This window comes from Urocampus carinirostris, chromosome 12 (genome assembly GCF_059441175.1).
Source record: "Urocampus carinirostris isolate Australia breed hairy pipefish chromosome 12, RoL_Ucar_1.0, whole genome shotgun sequence".
NCBI classification, from domain to species: Eukaryota; Metazoa; Chordata; class Actinopteri; order Syngnathiformes; family Syngnathidae; genus Urocampus; species Urocampus carinirostris.
In genome coordinates, this window is record NC_142360.1 from 19,639,043 (window position 1) to 19,659,826 (window position 20,784).

General features: G+C 40.5%; 1 protein-coding gene across 1 annotated transcript; it reads left to right on the plus strand.

The window, feature by feature from the left end:
- Window positions 1-159: 159 nt before the first annotated feature.
- On the plus strand, window positions 160-16,634 carry naprt (nicotinate phosphoribosyltransferase). The gene is made up of 13 exons (XM_088349373.1): window positions 160-729; window positions 5,290-5,417; window positions 7,444-7,526; window positions 7,594-7,724; window positions 9,147-9,262; window positions 9,339-9,535; window positions 11,458-11,595; window positions 11,689-11,773; window positions 13,026-13,106; window positions 13,175-13,277; window positions 14,118-14,275; window positions 16,358-16,465; window positions 16,527-16,634. Exons 1-13 carry the CDS (start codon window positions 477-479, stop codon window positions 16,608-16,610), a joined length of 1,665 nt encoding a protein of 554 aa, XP_088205499.1. The 5' UTR covers window positions 160-476; the 3' UTR covers window positions 16,611-16,634.
- Window positions 16,635-20,784: the final 4,150 nt, after the last annotated feature.

Genomic DNA, 20,784 nt, shown 5'->3' on the forward strand with positions numbered 1-20,784 from the left:
TTACTGTATATGGCATATATTTGTGTTTTTTTTTAATATGTTTGTTTCGGAGAGGAAAAAGAAAAACAACATCTCAGAAAAATGAATTGAAGCTATATGAGCTGGGCACTGGCAACGCAAAATGACAGCTGATTTATTATGATTACGTCATTAAGGGGCGGTGCCTCGTAGAGTGCAGCCGAAATTGGCCCCGCCCACGCGAAGCAACACCCGTAGCAACTTTCGCGTATTCGCTTTTTTGTGTTTACATCCTCTTAGTTTACGTTAAAAGCGATTTACACCCCCCAGAATAGTGTGCTCATTCCCTTTAAATTTGCTATTGAACAGGTTTTGAAAGGCAAACACGGGCTCATGTGTCACTTGGGATTTTGTGCGCGACACGAGCGGGCAGTTCTTAAAAGTTCAGGTTCAAGTTCAAGAACTTGGCATTTGGACTTCAAATCTCAGAGATTGTCTTAGTCCAGGCCTTCATTGACATGGCGGCCCCTTGTAACGGACCACGTGAGGCCGATCCGGAGAGCCGCGGGATCCTGGGTCGAATCCCGCCGCTTCTCACTGACCTGTACCAGTTCTCCATGGCGTACGCGTACTGGCGCGCTGGTCGCCACAGTGAGCACGCCGTGTTCGAACTTTTTTTCCGGGACAACCCTTTCCGTGGATGTTTCTCGCTCTTCGCCGGCCTCAACGACTGTCTCCTCTTCCTGCAAAGTTTTCGTTTCACGGAGCAAGGTGGGCGACTTTTCTTGACTTATCATCGCGTGGGAATGCTTGCGGACCGGTTGCAGGCACTTAACACGAAATTGTGCAAACCCTATATCCCCCTACGAACTTGTGCAACAGTTCTTCACGTGTCCGCGTGACAGTGGGTATTTTCTCGTACTGTAATGCTCACCTTGGCCCAACAACAGTATGTGTTATTCAAAAGTGGGGATAAGCTCAGAAGTTGAACAATGCCAAAGTTGTGCAACTTGCATTAGATCTTTTCACTTCGGACTGCCAGGAGAAAAAAAATAAACACGCGTGGCCAAGATTAACTCGTTATCTGCCGGACCTTTTCTCTCAAATGCTATTTTGACTCATCTTTGACGACCTAAATACATTTTTGGTTCTATGTATGCACCAAAAGAAAGCTTCAAACCAGAGGAGATTTTAGTTTCAGAGCTCTGGGGGTGCAGAGTACCAGTCATTAAAATTCAATTATGATAACGATTTAATTAAGATATGTTGGTAAATGCTTGGGCAGCACGGCGGAGCAGTGGTTAGCGCTTGTGCAACACAGTTCTGAGGTCGTGAGATTGAACCTCCTGGGTGGAGTTTGCATGTTCCCCCCGTGCTTGTGTGGGTTTCCTCCGGGCACTCTGGTTTCCTCCCACATTCTGAAAACATGCATGTCATGTTAATTGGCCAGTCTAAATTGTCCCTAGGTGTGAATGAGCGAGTAAATTGTCTGTCCCTGTGTGCCCTGCGACTGGCTGGCAACCAGTTCAGGCTGTCCCCTGCCCAGTGCCTGAAGATAGCTGAGATGGACTTCAGGACCCCCGCGACCCGACTGAGGATAAGCGGTGCAGATAATGGATGGGTGGATGGTAAAGACTTTTTATTTTTAAAGGCAGTGTTCATTCTTTAATTGAATTATGGCACTATTGGGTTTCCATAATGACTTGATCTCCCCGTAATACGCCGGAGCCTCCACAGACTCTGCCGCTATGTCGCAGGTGAGACTACCTGAGCGAAAGGGGATGGGGGCGAGAATTAAACAGACTGGACCATTTCAAGATAGTGGAGTATTTCAGATGTGGCCATGTTCACCTTTTTGTTTTGTTTTATATTTTAAATAGCATTTTCATTAAATTTACTTAAATTTGTTTTTTTTAAAGTCCTGCAGCCCCTTAAGAGGTTATGGTATCGCATATTATTTAAACTGATTCTGTGTAGCATCTTTGTAAATATCTTAAATATCATTTGGGGCGGCAGTAGCTCAGGAGGTAGAGCGATCGTTTTAGGATTAAGGGATCCCAGTTCCAATCCCGGCTTGTCCGTGTTACATGTCGAAGTGTCCTTGGGTAAGACACTGAACCCCAATACCCCTAATAAGCAGGTTAGCGCCTTGCATGGCTGCACAGATCACGGCCGCTATTGGGAAATGTGAAGCACAATGTAAAGCGCTTTGGGAAGTCATTGACTTGAAAAGCGCTATTTAAATGCAGACCATTTCATTTCATCAAATTCAGGTCGTCATTTTTATCGAAAGCCAATTTTACACCATCCCTGATCCAGGGATCAGAATGGAGATTTTCATTTTCAGCCGAAATAGCCAGGGTCCAGGGCGGAGCCCGATGGGGGGCTCAGGGGGGCGAAGTCAACAGCATTTATCTTATTTGCTATGTGAAAATTGCACTAGAATGAATTAAATCCAACAAAACAGAAACCATGTATTTTATATATATATATATATATATATATATATATATATAAATTAAAAATAAAATAATATATTGACATTAAAAGCATTCGTAATATTGAACATGATCATGATGATACAAAATAATCTATTTTAATCATGTTTATAACAAATTTTAAATTTTGTTCATCCTGTTCTAAATATTGTATAAACACAAAAGATAAAATCATTTCATAAATAAATAGATTTATAAATACCTCAGATTGGGATTTTCTGTCACACAGGGGAACCAGTGGTTGACTGCTGCTAGTATTTGAAGTGGAAGGATTTGAAACGGCCAATAATGTTGAACCGGTGGCTGCCGATTTTAAATGCGGATCCGAGTGCATAATTTGATCGCCGGCAAGCTATTTTTGCTTTGTGCTTGTTCATTTTAGCATTATCGATCAGTGCCACACAACCTCGCGTACCATAATTGATCAGATCGACACAGTATAGACACTTTGCTTTCCCTGGAACATCACACTTTGCGATGAACTGGCTCAAAGTTTCTGTAACTTCCTCGATCTTTGCGCCGATTTTAACGTTTACTGTGACAGTCTTCTCCAGCCATGACCACTTAAATTTATTCTTGATTCCTTTATCAATCTCGGAGACAAAAGCCTTGTCTTCTTTTCTTAGTATTTTCATATTTACTTTTTCAAACACTCATTTCACCGTTTGAAAAGACCGGAAGGAGCGCCATGTTTGAGAAAGCCAATGCTCTGAACAAAAGCTCCGCTGATTGGTTATCAGCGAACCTATCGACCAATGGTCTAAATCAGGGGTCGGGAACCTATGGCTCGCGAGCCATATATGGCTCTTTCTATGAGTATCTGTGGCTCAGAGACCAATTTGATTGCATGCAAAATTTCTCCATCTTGTTCAAAACCGGAGTTGTCTATCATATTTAGGTACACGTAAAGCCAAACCAAAGCTAAATTCAAAGGAAACACTTTGCAGTATATATAGGGCACGTTTTTCACTACAATTTCCAGTCAAGGTGTCACACAAAAAAAGGGGGAAAAAAAACTCGTTTTGGCTGTACAACGCTAAAGAATCCTTTATTTAAAAGTTCACTATATAATCTGTGTTCAGTGTTCAGATACTTTATGATGAATCCACAGAACTGTAAATACGCCTAAACACCGGAAGAGAACTTAGTCATTTGATTGGGTGAGTGTGAGGGATGGGTGGAGCTATGCAAAAAGTACAAGCATTCCCTCCCATCTCTCGCCAAAGGTAAGCACATAAGGCTCCCTATTCTCAGAATGTTGTGACGTTTTTACAAAATAAATGCTTGCATCTGGTTTTGAAACCAATATGTATGAAAAAAAGGGTCAAAAGGAGTTTAAACGATCTTGAGTAATTGCAAGAAAGAGACAAGTTTAAAGTGGTCTGTTTGTTGAATTTGGGACAGGGGCTCTGGCATTATTCTCTTTTCATAATTTTTATCAAATCATCAAAAATAAATGTGCTGAAGACTAAGCTTTTGTCTGGGGCGCCGGTTTAGCAATTTAGTAAATTTGTCTCATAATATATGGTGTGGCTCTTTCCCCAAATAAAATTAATATTTTTTGTTTTTATGGCTCTTTGAGTCAAAAAGGTTCCCGACCCCTGGTCTAAATGCTAACTTGGGGTGATGAAACAGTCACGTATCATACCACACCCCCCCCAAAATGTTTTCTCATCGAATTTAGACGATTTACGGGAATGACCTTTGGGGTTCAAAAACAGCGTAAATCCGCGGATCCGCGGAAAATTCTGATCCCTGCTGATCTGAAACCAACATGAGGGCAAGGAAAAACTCAAAAACCTCAACATGAGGAAAATGAATGTTTTTTCTTTTAAAAATGTACTGGACGCGGCCTATAATCAGGTGCATATATAGTCTGAATTTGACGGTACTTCCAATATCCAAACAAACATTTCCATTAACACAAGGGCACTTGCTTGCAAAAAATATTTTATTGCAAGAACACTGAACAATGAACATTTCAGCGTCGGATGTTTTCAGTGACTGGGTCACGCGATTTCGCTCATTCAGGGGTCGCCTACACACACTCTCAATTGCTGCATAGAGGAAGCAAAACAACTCAAGGAAGTGGGGGCGCTTAGTGTGGACAAATACCTGATCGAAGCTGATTCTGCCCTCAAGTGGTGTTTTATTTTACTGAATTCATTCCACAAAAAATACATTTGTTTTTGCACTCAGGGACAATGCTTCTGTAAACATATTTACACGATATAACACTAAATGAGTTAAAAACATTCGTAATGATTTATGGCAGACCTAGGCATTCCACTCCCCGAGGCAGCTCGTATGTTGACTTATGACTGTATGTGTTTAGGATTGATAACCGGTAACTCTGGTGGTTACATCAAATGCAACCATTAGTATAAGTCTATCTAGAGGCTACCTAAAATGTGGGAACAGAGGTAAAAACAAATTTTGGAGATATAATTATATTTGTCTAAGCTTGGCAGAGCTTCTTTTATCATCTTTGTCTTCCCTCAGGTGCAAAGTGAAAAACAAGCAACCACGTCCTATTTAAACTTCCCTCAGGCAAAAGGCAGCTTCACAAGACTCGCCTCACATTTCACTTGACGTGGTCATAAAAATTTTCTTTTTTATTTTACATATTTTGTGGGCCAAAATTGAGCATTTTCAGTGCAGAAAATTCCATGCACCCTTAATTATTCTTTTGAATTGTTTTTTTTCCTGTCATATTACTTTTTCGGTTTCTGCAGATGCCGAAGCTGAAATGATCTATGATCTCGTCATTAACTTCTGTAACAAAGCTAAAAAATGATTTTTGTGCGTGACTGTGTTCTGTTTCGAGCAATAGATGTGGACTTTCTACGATCCGTTCTGCCGCCGACGACAGACCCCGCTTTCTTTCAGTTCCTGCGAAGCGTAGACTGTTCCGAAGTCACTCTGCGTTCCGTTCCAGAAGGCTCAGTGGTCTTTGCCCGGGTGAGTTGTAGGTCCAAGGGGTCCCCTTTCCATTCATCTTAAGTCAAGTCAAGTCAAGTCATTTTTATTTGTATAGCCCTTAATCACAAATAGTCTCAAAGGGCTTCACAAGTTATTACATATAAGAAGTTTAGGTTATTCGTATGCTATAGAGTAGAAGTGAGTTTTAAGCTTAGACTTAAACATGTCCTCTGAGGCAGCAGATCGTATCTCAGGGGGAAGAGCATTCCACAACACCGGTGCCCGGATGGAGAACGCTCTCGAACCAGCGGAACACTTCTTGGCTCTTGGGATCACCAGGAGACCGGCGCTCTCGGAACGACGGCTTCGGGCCGGGACATAAGGGGAAATCAGATCTGAAAGATATGAGGGGGAAAGTCCATGTATGATTTTTTTATAGTAATAGGAGAACCTTAAAATCGCATCTTAGGCTAACAGGGAGCCAATGCAGGTTAGCAAAAATTGGTCATCGGAAGACCGGAAAGTAGTGCATTACAATAATCGAGACGGGAGGTAACAAACGCGTGAATTATGATTTCCGCATCCGACTGAGGAAGTATAGGACGAATTTTAGCAATGTTACGGAGATGGAAGAAAGCGGTTCTAGTAATTTTCTTCACATGTGTTTGAAAGGACAGATCGGGGTCAAATATGACACCTAAATTTTTAAGTGAGTCGCTCTGTGTGATGTGGCAATTGTCGATGTTCACAGCGGTTTTAGAGAATAAGTCACGGGACTTAGATGGACCAATAACTAACATTTCAGTCTTTTCAGAGTTAAGACGCAGGAAATTGAGTGACATCCACTCTTTTATCTCAGTGAGGCAGGCCTCCAAATTTCCACAGTTTAGTGTGGCAGATTCCTCCTTCGGGAGATAGAGTTGAGTGTCATCTGCGTAGCAATGGAAACTGATATTATACTTGCGAATAATATCACCTAGTGCAGGGGTCGGGAACCTTTTTGACTCAAAGAGCCATAAAAGCAAAAAATATTAATTTTATTTTGGGAAAGAGCCACACCATATATTATGAGACAAATTTACAAAATTGCTAAACCCGCACCCCAGACAAAAGCTTAGTCTTCAGCACATTTATTTTTGATGATCTGATAAAAATTATAAAAAGAGTATAATGCCAGAGCCCCTGTCCCAAAATCAACAAACATACCACTTTAAACTTGTCTCTTTCTTGCAATTACGCAAGATCGGTTAAACTCCTTTTGACCCTTTTTTTCATACATATTGGTTTCAAAACCAGATGCAAGCTGTTATTGTGTAAAAACGTCACAACATTCTGCAAATAGGGAGCCTGATGAGCTCACTTTTGGCGCAGATGGCGTAGGGCGAGAGATGGGAGGGAGTGCTTGCGCTTTTTGCATGGCTCCACCCATCCCTCCCACTCACCCAATCAAAAGACTAAGTTCTCTTCCGGTGTTTTGGCGTATTTACAGTGTGTTCTGTGGATTCATCATAAGGTATTTGAACACTGAACACAGATTATATAGTGAACTTTTATATAAAGGATTCTTTAGCGTTGTACAGCCAAAACGAGTTTTTTTCCCACCTTTTTTGTGTGACACCTTGACTGTAAATTGTAGTGAAAAACGTGCCCTATATATACTGCGAAGTAACGCCGTAAGACATAGTTCTGGATTGGCTTTGCGTGTACCTGAATAGGACGAACTACTCAAGTTTCGAACAGGATGGAGAAATTTTGCATGCAATCAAATTTGTCTCTGAGCCATAGATATTCATAGAAAGAGCCATATATGGCTCGCGAGCCATAGGTTCCCGACCCCTGACCTAGTGGAAGCATATAAATGCTGAAGAGAAGGGGGCCAAGCACTGAACCCTGCGGAACACCACAGGTAACACTAAAGGGCTCAGATGTCAATTCGCCATATTTAACGCAGTGTGTCCTATCTGAGAGGTAGGATCTGAACCATAAGAGGACGTTTCCTGAGAGACCAATCCATTTTTCCAACCGTTCTAGCAAGATAAATCTTACATGCATGGAACATCTGCAGGAGCCCCTAATGGAGATTGCTGGTCCACTGGCTGTGGTTCAGCTCCTGGAAACCAGTTTACTATGTCTGGTCAACTATGCCAGGTAACTGGTGGCTTGGTCACTTTTCCTTTAACCGCAGCTTGACGGACGGAAGCTTCCTTTTTTGCAGCCTGGTTTGCAGTAACGCCGCCCGGTTCCGACTGGCGTCAGGTCCCAAGAAGAAACTGCTGGAGATGGGTCTCCGAAGGGCTCAGGGTCCGGACGGGGGACTGACTGCTTCCAGATATTCCTACATCGGAGGTATGGCAAAATAAAACACTACCAAGAAATACATTACAGTCCTGACAAATATTGTAGTTCTACTTGATTTTTTTCCCTGTAATGTTGATTATTTTATTCTGCTGGCTTACAATAAAGACTGTAAAGTACACCCTTGCTATATCGCTATTTTTCGCTACACGATTGTATTGTGCATTTTATTCTTCATTGTCATCAGTGTTGGGCAGTCACGTTACTCTAAAAAAATTGGTTTTAGTTACCACTACTTCCAAAAGTAAATAAGTTAAAAACTGAATTACAATAATCCCTCGGTTATCGTAGTTAATGGGGACCAAAACCACCCGCAAAAAGTGAAAATCCGCGAAGTAGCGATGCCCCTTAAAAAGTGCTTGAAAAAAAAAAAAAAAAAAAATATTATTATTATTTTCTAGACCTGCAAAGCTCTGAACCCACGAACGTGGAACCACGAACTAGCGATGTCCCTTCAAAAATGCTTAAATATATATATATATATATATATATATATATATATATATATTTTTTTTTTTTAATCATTTTATTTTATTATTATTATTTTTTAGACCCGCGAAGCTCTGGAACCGCGAAGTAGCGAGGTCCCACTGTACTCTATAATAAAAGTAACTAGTTACCAGGGAAATTAACTATTTCCGTTACTTTAAAAAAGTTCTTGGGTGTCAAAGAATTTGAAATTTTATGAGCAGTATTCGAGCCGATTGAATAGAGGACAGGTAGTTGTTATAGACCCTTGCAATATTTATTTTACCTCATCAGCAACAGATTTATCCTACATTTGAAGTTCAGCAGAAATAAACAGTAAAAAATATAATAAAATGACAATAAGCAGTAAAGAAAATAAAGCGAGTTTAAACAATGAATGGAAAAAAACAAAACAAAGGAAAGATTACAATTACTAAAGGAAAAAAGAAAGCTAAAAGAAGAAAAAAAGAATAACTTTACATTTTCATATCAACACATCAAACCTGAAAAACACAGGAAATAAAATGAAAATCTTTATGATTATACAACAAATTTAAAGAACCACACAGAATCCCCCAGAAAATGCATATTGACCAATCATAAGACAAAAAAGCGACTAGAATGGAACCAGCTGTTGATTGGTGGTTCACTTCAGACTTTTCTTTTTCCGACTTTTCTTATTCGGGGTTTTTTTTTGGTACAAAACTGCTGTAAAATCTGACAGATTACTGTAAATCTGTTTTTACTATTGGACCCATGCAAAGGCGATTGCATAATGTGCCAGGGTTGTTGACTATGATTGTTCACTGTTGCTCATTATTTTGACTATTATGCGCTGTTTACATCAATGTCACTATTGGGCAATTATAATGCTGATGTGGTGCTCTTTGCCTAAGCCGATGCGCTCTTCTCCCAAGGGGTTTCCTCAGCATTTTGTTTTTACAGGCTTCGATCTGACCAGCAATGTTCAGGCTGGCTTGCTCTACGGGATCCCCGTTTCAGGGACCATGGCCCACTCGTATGTTACCTCATTCACCTCCGCTGTGGATGTCTCACCCCAAGTGAGTGTTGGCTCTCACCCGTGACCTGAAAACGGTGTCAAATCTCCCCCTCATTAATTCCCTTTTTTTCAATTAGACCCTCGTGGATTTAAAAGGCGACCACAACTCGGTGGACCTTATTCCGCTGACCAAGAATTGGCTGGGTAAGGTGTGCGAGCTTCTCGGAGCACAGCCTGAGAAGATCCACCAGGGAGAGCTGGCGGCTTTCATGTCTTTCGCCGTGGCCTACCCCAACAACTTTCTTCCAGTAATTGACAGCTACAGTGTGAACTGGTAGGTGTGTTATATTCAGTCATGAAAATCTCTCACCCTTCGGAGAAATGCACGTTTTTGATATGAAATGAAATGATCTGCATTTATATAGCGCTTTTCAAGTCAAGACTTCCCAAAGGCGCTTTACAGTGTGCTTCACATTTCCCAATAGCGGCCGTGCAGCCATGTAAGGCGCTAACCTGCATATTGGGGGTATTAGGGGTTCAGTGTCTTACCCAACGACACTTCGAGATGTAACACGGAGGAGCCGGGATTCCAACCTGCAACCTCTTGATCTCAAGACGAGCGTTCTACTGTTTTGAGGGGAAGTGGTGGGTACATTAGATTTTGCAAAGAGTAAACTGGGTGTTTGAGGTGGTGCGTTTGAATTGAAATCAGTGTAGGCTGGTTTAGTCACCTGTTGGGCTGTGCAACTGTTACGTTGAAAGCGATGCTCACTGCCCATGGAAGGTTCACCAGAGGGTTAATCATACCAAACTTCTGTGTTTCTAGCCAATCAGGTAGGGGAATAGCCAACAACAGCCCATACGCTGGATTACATAGATTACAGAGTAAACAAACTGATCAATCCTTATAGCTATGATCGATCATTGCAGTTCATAGAATCCCTACAACACACTTAAGTAATTTATTTACAGTGTGTATTATTATTTTTTTCTACACACGTGTAACTACGGGATGCTGTTACAATGGCAACCAGAGTGTGTTACAAGGATTTGGCGTGGAGTTGCCCTCGAAAGTGGAATAAAGAAATCCAGGCTAACTGATAGGCAGGGTTGGGTAGGGTTACTTGTACTGAATTACTTTCAATTACTTTTGGATTACTCCAATACCAAATATGCTAATAAAAGACAAAATAAACTAAATATGAATAGGATTATGACTCACAACACGTGGTAAGCTTCCTCTCCTGATCTCTTTGATCTCTGGCAAAACTAACATAAAATGTGACAGAAACAAAATGAAAATAAATCCAAACAGCTTGCCAACATCTTTTTTGCCCTTCCATGTATTCTGTTACTCCCCAAGCCTGCACAAAATTTAGTAATTGTATTCATATTTAGTTTATTTTGTCTTTTATTAGCATATTTGGTATTGGAGTAATCCAAAAGTAATTGAAAGTAATCCAGTTAAAGTAACCCTACCCAACCCTGCTGATAGAGCACAGCTTTCACTCTTCTGGCTGGTGGATTTGTGCTTAATCGGTTGCATGTTTGCCTATTCTTATTTTTTTCCTTTTTATTTTATTTTATCAACCATTCATAAGAACAAACAGCTCTCTTTGTTGAGGAAACAGATGAATGATTGGACCTATTTATACTAAATTACCATTGTCAAAAGCTGTGTTGTGTTTTATATGTAGCTCTATAGTTTTTACATTGTTAGTCCGTAAGGATGTCGTCTTGAGGTAAGTTTGACCCGTGGATGCTATAATAAAGTGGTGACGCTAATTCGCGGATTATCAAGTTGCACGGGTGAGTGAGGGTATTATAACCTGGTCCTCCTTTTTATTTTATTTTGTTATTATACACTGTAATTATTTTTTATTTTATTTTTAACTGTATTGTTTGTTAATGCAACATCAACTGCATCCTGGTCATCCTGGAATGGGGATTACCTCATGTGCGGTCCCTTCTCAAGGTTTCATTTTCCTCATGCTGGGGTTTTTGAAATTTTCCTTGCCCTCATGTAGGTTTTAGATCAGGGGATGGTGTAATAATAGTCTGTAGTTTGCAATAATCTGTGGTCTGTGCAGCCCTTTGAGACTCCTTGTGATTAAAAAAATCCAGGGAATTAAATTGGTATATATTTGCTTAATATTTCCAGAATAATTTTGACCCAATATGAGTGTAACCCTTTAAATGTGTGTCTGTACTTGGCTTGTTGTTCTGCATGTATCACTAATTTTGATCCATTTGCAGGGGACTGTTGAGCTTCTGCGCCGTGGCCCTAGCGCTATGGGAATTGGGCTATGCACCGCTAGGCGTCCGCTTGGACAGCGGAGACCTCTGTGAGCAGTCGGTGGTCGTGCGTGATGTTCTCAGACGCTGCAGTAAACGGTGAGCCAGGTTTAATTTTTTCATTTGTGCGTCGCCGCTGAAAGCTGCCGGCTTCCATATGATCTCACCATGTCTCTTGTTGCTGTTGTTTAGTTTCGGTGCCACTGCCTTTGACTCTCTGATGATCGTCGGGTCGAATAACATCTCAGAGCAAACCATGCTGGAACTTAACAACAAGGTGAACTGCAAAATAAATACTCAATGAATGGCTTTATTGTCATACAGTTAAACAACGGAATTGGAGGGCTTCTCCTTTCGTTGCAAGTAAAACTAATAACATAAAAATGTGTCAAAGCATGGTTCGTACAGGTGCTTGGAAATGCTTGAAATATAATGATGTGCTTTCAAGGATTGAAAAGTGCTTAAATTCTGGGTAAAGTGCTTGTAAATGCTTGAAATTGTTGCCATGTTTCACAACAAGTCTGCTCAAAAATGTCTCTCTGGTGGCTTCGCTTTGTCATTGCAATTCTTCCTTTGTGATTAACAGCAGCTGACATTGTCTTATGAAGCGTTATCGCCCATCGTGGGTCACGCCCAAGTGGACAGTTGCACAGAACAGGGCAGAAGGTGTCCAAGCCCTGAAAATGAATAAAAATGTAAAAAAAAAACAAAAAAAAAACAGCAATATTAATATGTGCATACTCACAGTGGCAGATGTACAGAACATTCTCTTTGATATTTGACCTTTAGATGTCGCTGTATTGTGCCATGCAGGAGAAAACAACTGCTAAAAAGCACAAATCTACTGTCAAATTCGAAAAAATAATCTTGCTGCTTTATTGCAAAACTGTATGGATTAAGGACCTGATCCACTTTACTTTACATGATACTTTGCTGATGATGCTATTTGCGACCATAACACCCTTGGTAAAAAGCATGATCAGGCCTGGTTGGTACTCGGATGGGAGAGACTGCTTCGGAATACCGGTGGTGTAAATTTGTAATTTGGTGCAGGCTCTGCTGCGACAGCACAGACTGTACCCCCCTTGGTACTATCTTTGAAAACAAATTTCCTTAAGGGCACCAATTAAATTGAATAATTATCATGTGGCAGTTATGGAAAAATGCATTTACCTTCCGGTTCAGTCCTACAGAAATCAATTATTCTTGAAAAAGTGCCAGTGAGCCACCAGGGTGTGCCAAAGACCTGCATGTAAAAGTTTACCAGTTGGAGAGGTCCAACTTTGTTGGCGATAGAAAGAATCTTCCTCTGCCTAGCCGATCAGAATGCAGAATGCAATTCACGGCGAAAATCTGCGAAGTAGCAAAACCATGATATGCAAAACACGATACTGAAAGATATTACTGAATGTTTAAAATTGAGAAGTCATCTGCCGTACGAGTTTATTCTTTGCAATGTGAAAGCCACAAACCTGTTCTCGCATTGATCTTTTTGGTTGTCTGTTTTCTGAATCCACGGGTTCCTTCAGGAAAACGAGATTGATGTGTTTGGTGTGGGAACTCACCTGGTCACTTGCACAAAACAGCCGTCGCTGGGTTGCGTGTACAAGGTAGGGGGCGCTCTAAACTTGCATGCTTGCTTGTCTAAGTCACACTGACTCTTGCATTTTGGTGGCAGCTGGTTGAAGTGTGCGGCAAACCCTGCATGAAGATTAGCGAAGATCCGCTGAAGAGCACCGTGCCAGGAAGGAAAGCAGTCTACAGGCTCATCGATGCAGAGGGTGAGCGCTGCCAAGCTGCCCAAGTTCACCTTTTATTTTGGTACTCCCTTGGTTATCGCGGTTAGTGGGGGGCAGAACTTCCGCAAAACATGAAAATCCGCCAAGTAGTGACATGCAGCCCAACGTAGGTTGTTATCCGGCCCGGGAGACAATGTTGAGAGAAGCGCAAGAGAAAAACCAGCTGCAATTGTAAATATGTTGACTTATGGTCGCAAAATCCAGGTGCTACTTGCAAGGTAACTGCAACTGGATTCTTTTCTTCCTCTTTCTCTCTCACTCTTTAACTTTTTTCTGTTTTTCTCTCTCTTTGTCCATCTCTTTATTTCTCAATTTCTTAATTTTTTTCTTGCTCTCCTAGTCTTTCTTTTTACCCTCGTTTTTCTTTGTTTTCCTTTTTTTTCTTTTCTCTCAATTTCAATAAATACATATATATATAAAACATATATATAAAAATGACTTTGACATCCTTCATCTAATGCTTTTTCGTATGTCATTCATACCACTGTTGGTCTTGTGGCAAAGTTCCGGTGCTCTCACCACCACTACCCGCGTCCGATACCAATTGATATCACTTATAGACTGATCAAACATTGCATAAAAAAATATTGGAAGTGAATAGCGCAATACACAGTAGTTCATACTGTCGTCTCAATTTCATGCGCCCTATGTATGAATTACGTATGACAAAAGACTATACTTATAGTGTGAACAAAAAGTTGTTGCAGAATTGTCATCTCTCGTCAGAATATTTGATAAACTTTTAGTTATTTTTCTTGCTGAAAATACATTTTATTGTGTCCTTGTAACACTTTGGTTTTCTTGACCGGATCTTGTGTGCAGGACACCCGTTTGTGGACCTGGTATGCCTGGCAACGGAACCTGCACCTAAGGCCGGCTGCCCACTGAGGTGCCACCCGCTGGCTGGTGACAGCACGCCTCTCTCAGTGGAGCCACTTCAGGTGCTTTGCCTGCGCCAGGAAATGTTCGCCAAAGGGCAGGTGTGTCTTTTACTCTGTTTAGCTTTGCAATGGCACCTTTTGTCTTTTTCTTCAAGTTTAACAGTGGATTGGCACCCTCATTTCGATGTTATGGCGGCACATAACATTTTTTTTTGTCATGAATCCACCCGGAGTGGTGTGTAAGCACAATACAGAACTAAAGGTTAGTCGGATAAAACGGTATTCTTTTACTAGGGCAGGGTTCGGTACATGGAAAGGGAACTCAAGTCATGTCACATTTATTTGTATAGTCCTCATTCACAAAATGTCTTAAAGGACTGCACAGGCCACAACTACACCATTCCCTGATATGAAACCAGCATGCGGGCAAGGAAAACCTCAGCATGAGGAAAATAAAAAACCTTGAGAAGGGCCACACAAGAGGTAATCCCTTTTCCAGAATGACCAGGCTGCAATAGATGTTGCATTGGGTAACATTAACCAAAAGCTAGTCTATATCAACAATAAACATAGGTGATAAGTAAAATTGTCCAAAAAGTCCAGGACCATGACAACACAGCTTACCATCTCAGCTAGCTGGTCAATGCAGATGATGACACACTTCAGGTGCATGTGCTGGTCCGCTGACTCGTACAGGTTCGTCCTTCTCCCTCACTTCCCCACCAGCCAAGCAGCCGGAAAGGACAGGAAAACAAAAGTGTTAGGCCGGCATCAATCATAAGCTATATAATATCAGTGTGTCTTAAGTCTAGATTTGAACACATCCAACACTGGTTTTAGATCTGATTAAGGGGCAAAGGATTCAGAAAGGGAAGCAATCAAGAACCTTCAGATTTGTTCTCGGATCTTGTACTCACAAGTAGCTTAGCAATTTCCAATTGGAGGCTCCGAGCAGGAACTAAATCAGAAAGGGAAGAGATAGCGAGTCCAAGCAAACTTTCAGATGTTATTAACAGAACCTTGAAGCCACACCAGGGAGCCAGTGTAATTTAGCTAAAATTGGTGAGATCATACCCATCAAACTTTTTGTTCTGGTCAAAAGTACCACTACCACATTTTGAACCAGTTGCAATTTGTTGATGCCAGACAACGGGACACTAGAAAGCAATACATTACAGTAATTAAGAAAATAACTAATAAGGGTATGAATTATAATCTCAGCATGTGATTTTGATAGCATCCGGCGAATGTTCTCAAAATTACAAAAGGTGGAAAAAAAACTTGCTCTAGTGATTGTTTTCCACATGTAATTGAAGCGACAGACTAGGAGTAAATATGACACCTAGATTTTTGACCGAGTCACTCTGGGTGATATTAATTTGTCAAGATTCAAAGAATTGTTTGAGAACAAGTAACGGCAATGAGGTGGTCCATCAATCCACATTTTGTTTTCTTCTGGGTTAAGGTGCAAAAAATTAAGTGGCATTCATGTTTTTTGGCAGGAAGTGAGGCAAAAATGATCTAGAACATCAGAGGCAAACAACCGTAATCCAATAGACTAGTGAAATGTTCTGTGATCCAGTAAATTCAAGCAGTGAAGTCAACAATCCAATAATTTGTCAAGCGGTACCTGTGATCTGAGAGGTCATGCAGGGATTTGGTACATAATAACCAGAGGGGTGTGACATGGGTGCTTGAAACGTGGCAAAAGGGCACTTAACAAGCAAGAAACCAATCGGACGGAGTATTCAAATAGCAAAGAGGAAGAGTCGGGATAGTAGAAAAAACAGCTGCAAACTCAAGACAAGCAGCACAACAGAAAACAAAGATACAGTAGAATATAATAGAATAGAATATACCTTTATTGTCATTGTTACAAATGGGTTAACATATTGTGACAACGAAATTGGGCATGACACTCCAGTTTCACACATTCACAGTGAGGTAAAGAAACCAAGAAGATAAGGAACGGAGAAGATAAGGTTATAAAACAAGGAGGATAAGGTTCTAGTTATAATTTACACAATATTTACACAAAGAAATGACGAAGAAAGAATGAAGAACAAAGTACATTGAATGCAGGTTTTTTTTTTCTTTATGCAAGGAAAATGTTTTGCAGTTTTGACTTTTAGTAGCTTGTGGTGGGTAAACCCCCTTATTTTTGTCATTCCACTTCTTCAGGTGAGCCACCCCTTGAGAAGTACAGCAGAAACCAAAGCCAACGCCCAGAAGTCCCTCAACAGCCTCCACCCCAAACATAAGCGCCTGGAAGGGCCTGATTCATACACGGTGAGCCCAGAAATGTCTTCCCAAAAAATGCCGTTTAATGCTTCTTGCATCTTGCCTCCAGGTGGCGCTGTCGGAGAAACTCTACAACTTGGTTACCGAACTAAGAAACGGTAGCACTAGAAACAGCTTGATCTTGGGCAAATAAAGAAAATATTTAATCTTTTCAGAAGATGCTTGGTGTGTTTTTATTGCAACCCACTCTCAGACTTACAAGTGTCATGTAACCCACTTTTGTGTATGTACACCTCAAGGTACTTCAAGGAGCTTGGAGAAACAAAAAACCAAATGGCGCGATTGAAAAATAGAATTTTAGTAAAAACTTTTAAAAATGTACATCTACACACAATATTTACAGAATAGAGACACTGCCATACTTCCGGACGATTGTTCGTTAGTTGAATTTGTTCACAAGTTGCTTCAGTGCTATATTTTGTATGTTTAAGGTTTATATAAATGTTTAAAGCTTGTATAAGTAACCTGTATTGTTTTGTACTAAAAAACATTTCATAAAATATTATGCTTTAAAAGGATAAATAAAGTTGAGTTTAACTTATTTTCGGAAGATGCGCTTCAAGAGGCCCTCCCCCGTTGTAAAAAGTGGCAGAAAAAAGGGTTCTGACCATTTTCTCAACCACATCAAGCTTTCTTATTCCACTTTCCTTTCAAAAGAAACATCTCGCCTCTTCTTTACACCAACCATATTGAATGGGTGCATGAGATATCAAACTGTAAGTTCTTAGCGCGCTGGAGATAGCACAGACATAGTATAGAATGTTTACACATGAACTAGGAAGGGGAAGCAAATTTTGTATTTTCCGGGTGGCTGCTGGGTGTGCTCTCACAGCGCCACGCGGCCGAAAGGAGCACTACAGTCATGTCCTGTACTCAGAAAAAGGTCCACACAATACAAAATCCAACTGACAGTAATGTACGGATATTTTTCGACATCCCGAAAATAATGTTCGTATCTACAGTTTATCGTAAGTCCAATAGACTTAAGTAGGGGAGCATCTACTGTATCAAATTAAATAAAGAAAAAATAGGTGATCCTTTCAGTGGAGTTTTTCTCAAAGGGAAAAATTCAGTTAGGGTCAAGGGAATTCCAGAAAGGAAAATTACTACACCAAGATAACAGGTGGTGAACATTGTTAGGGTTCTATCCTCCAAATGGGTAGCTGTACATGGTTTGCCGTACAAAGTACGTTTATTATGCATTTTGAGACGTGTACGACGTACAACAAAATCTGTACGGAAAAGTTTGTCAATGATGGGTACCATCCAGTATACACCGACTATCACGACACGGCAAATAAATCAAGTGAAACAAGTTCGCCGCGGTAACCTCTATCTCGGTATCGTTTTTTTCCGTCGCAAACGTTTGATGCGTCTGCCGCCTCGGATTTCATGTGGTAGTTTGTGGAGTGAAAGGAAGTCCGTCTCTTTTTAGAGAACCGGCTTTTTCGGCTCAACTCATAAAAGAGAGCCGGCTCTCATACGGCTCACTTGCTTTGATGCATTTTTTTATGAATTATTATGTTGTATAAAGAAGTTAAGAAAAAAAGGAAGTATAACAGGAGAAAATGAAAAAAGACAGGTTTGTGGTTATCCCTTTAATCAGTATATTACCAACAATAATTTAATGCAGAAAATGAATTAATAATTTGAATGGAAAATGTATTATTCTAATTAATTATATTTGCATGTATTTTTCCTTCTCCAGTGAACGTCCAAGCTACTTAATATTTGAACTTTTTTCATAATAAACCTCGTTCATGTCGAGCAACTCGGTATCTCACAACAAAATGTTAATTAACAATATATATGATGTAACGAAACACATGTACAATATAACATGTTCAACTACATAAATAAACACGTTTGAGAAAAAAAAAACTATGGTGTAAGATTATTTTGTAAGGGCATGGAGCCATGGAGGTTGACAGGTATGCACTTGCTACATCTATGCAGTTAGATAATTTTCCATAGGGAACTAGGAGAGCAATGACCACAACAACATTGAGCTGGTCCAAAGTCTCATTAACAAGCTAATTAGCAAAAAACTTGCGTGGGGGAATTTGTGCTACCTCACTGATTAATTGTTTGTTTGGGAGCTGTCCAACATGGCAAAGTGTGTGGAACATGAAATGGCAAGAGTTGCTCACAGCCTTTAGCAATAACAGTATGCCACAGCTGCAATTGGTATTTTATTTGAGTAGTTCAATATAAAACCAGTAGAAGCTCAAATATAGTATGTATGAAAAGTCAGGAAAGTAAGAGTTTTTTTCTGCAGAATAGTTAAAAAAAAAACATCCTGCAGCCAGGAACAGAAATGCTCACAATTTACTAAGAATTAGTATCCCCTGAATGTAACTCACTGGAGAAAGTATTTAACTCGTTCAATAAATGTATTTTCAAAAGCGCTGTCCCTAAATGCCACATAGTAAAAATACACAGTTGTTTTTATATTTGAAAAAGCCCCTGGGAAGGATTTCAGTATAATAAATCACAATTACAGTGCCGTGAAAACGTACTTGTCCTTTCCTGATTTCTGGGTTTTTTGCCTACGTATCACTCACAAAGGTTTTAGGTCATCAAACCAATTTTAATATCACACTGAGAGGAAATGCAAAGTAAGGTTTTGAAATGTGGATTCAATTTCCATTTCCAGATCTTCACCTAAGTGTGCGTTTCGGCTAAAGTACAGAGCTTCGGGTTTACTTCGGGCTGAGTCTCTTAAATCAAGTGTGCACTTTGAAGTGCAGCGCCGAAATGAACACTTTGACGCCGAAGTGCGGCTAAATGAAACCGAATGAAATGGCACCGAAAAGAAAATCATATTCTGCAGATGCTGCTAAAAGTGAAATATTTTTCCAAAACGCAGAAATAAAGTTTGGAATGTTTCTAAGCTCTTGGCAAAAAGCTGAAAGGACGTCTGACGTGAGCGAGGTGGTAGGAGGAAGCGCCGCATATTCTACTGTGACACAGAGGTTAAGAATTTCTTTGGATTTCGTGATTTGGAGTTAAACTGAAGTGGGCAGTTTGGCGTTAAAACGCAGCGCCAGAGTGTGTTACTCAAATAAAGGTACTGTTACATCTGAAAAATACTACTTAAGTCGAAGTAAACAAACAGTCAACTAGATAATTATTTTAGTAATAGTAAGTGCATGCTGTTCAGATCCTCCACGACGGAGAAAAAAAATGAATGCGATTTTAAGATCTTACCTCTAGCATGTGCTGTTTGTTGCACAACACAATGCACGATGCATAGATATCGATGACAATAACGGCAATTAAAAATCGTGAAAAGTAAACCGTGATACAGCGAGGGGTTACAGTACTGCGTCACATATCGGGAAAAGTTGAAGATTATGGAGAAAAAGAGATATTTGTTGAAGGATTTTATACATTTGACAATAAGGGATTTTATACGATTGAATACAAGTTACATTTATTGAGTGCAATGAAGATTTTCACCGAGTCGGCTATAGTTCAATGACAGGTCACGCTGTTCCAAATGCATAATATTTTGACTAGGGAATTTTGACAACAGGACTATGACAGAGGACGGCCGGCATAATTTTGATAAACGCTCTGCTGTTTTGAGTTTTTCCAGACATCGAGGCGAGGTGGTGGAGCCCACGTGGGGGCTTTCCTGGGACGCCCATGGGAGGAGCCGGCACACCATCCTGCGGAAAAACGTGGGCCGAGAAGGGAAGCAGAAGATCAAGAGAGGAGGCTTGACAGACTCGAGCGACACTAATCGGCTAATTCGGCCATATTCGATGGAGTTCACTTAGTTAAATTGTTTAAGAAATTAAATCTACTCCGTGTGGGAATGCCGGTCTCTTGTCCATCTTTTCAATCAAGAAACGAGCGCGCATTGTTAGGTGAATGTAGGTTGTGTTTGGTTAATGGAGTCAGATAACTAATTCGAACAATTTGGTAAACGATACATTATAATATTTAATTCCTAACAGTCTTCATAATGATGTTCTAATTTCCAGTGTTTCCTTTCATAGACCTCTGAGCCCATCATAGAACAGACTTAATGACATACACTTGCATTTGTTTGTCATTCTGAGTCATTTAGGTCGATGTTGGATCAGTGTAAACATCCATCCATCCATCCATTATCTGTACCGCTTATCCTCAGTAGGGTTGCGGGGGGTGCTGGAGCCCATCCCAGCTATCTCCGGGCAGTGGGCAGGGGACAACCTGAACTGGTTGCCAGGCAGTTGCAGGGCACACAGGACAACTCGCTCGCTCATTCACACCTAGGGACAATCTGGACCGGCCAATTCACCTGAAATGCATGTTTT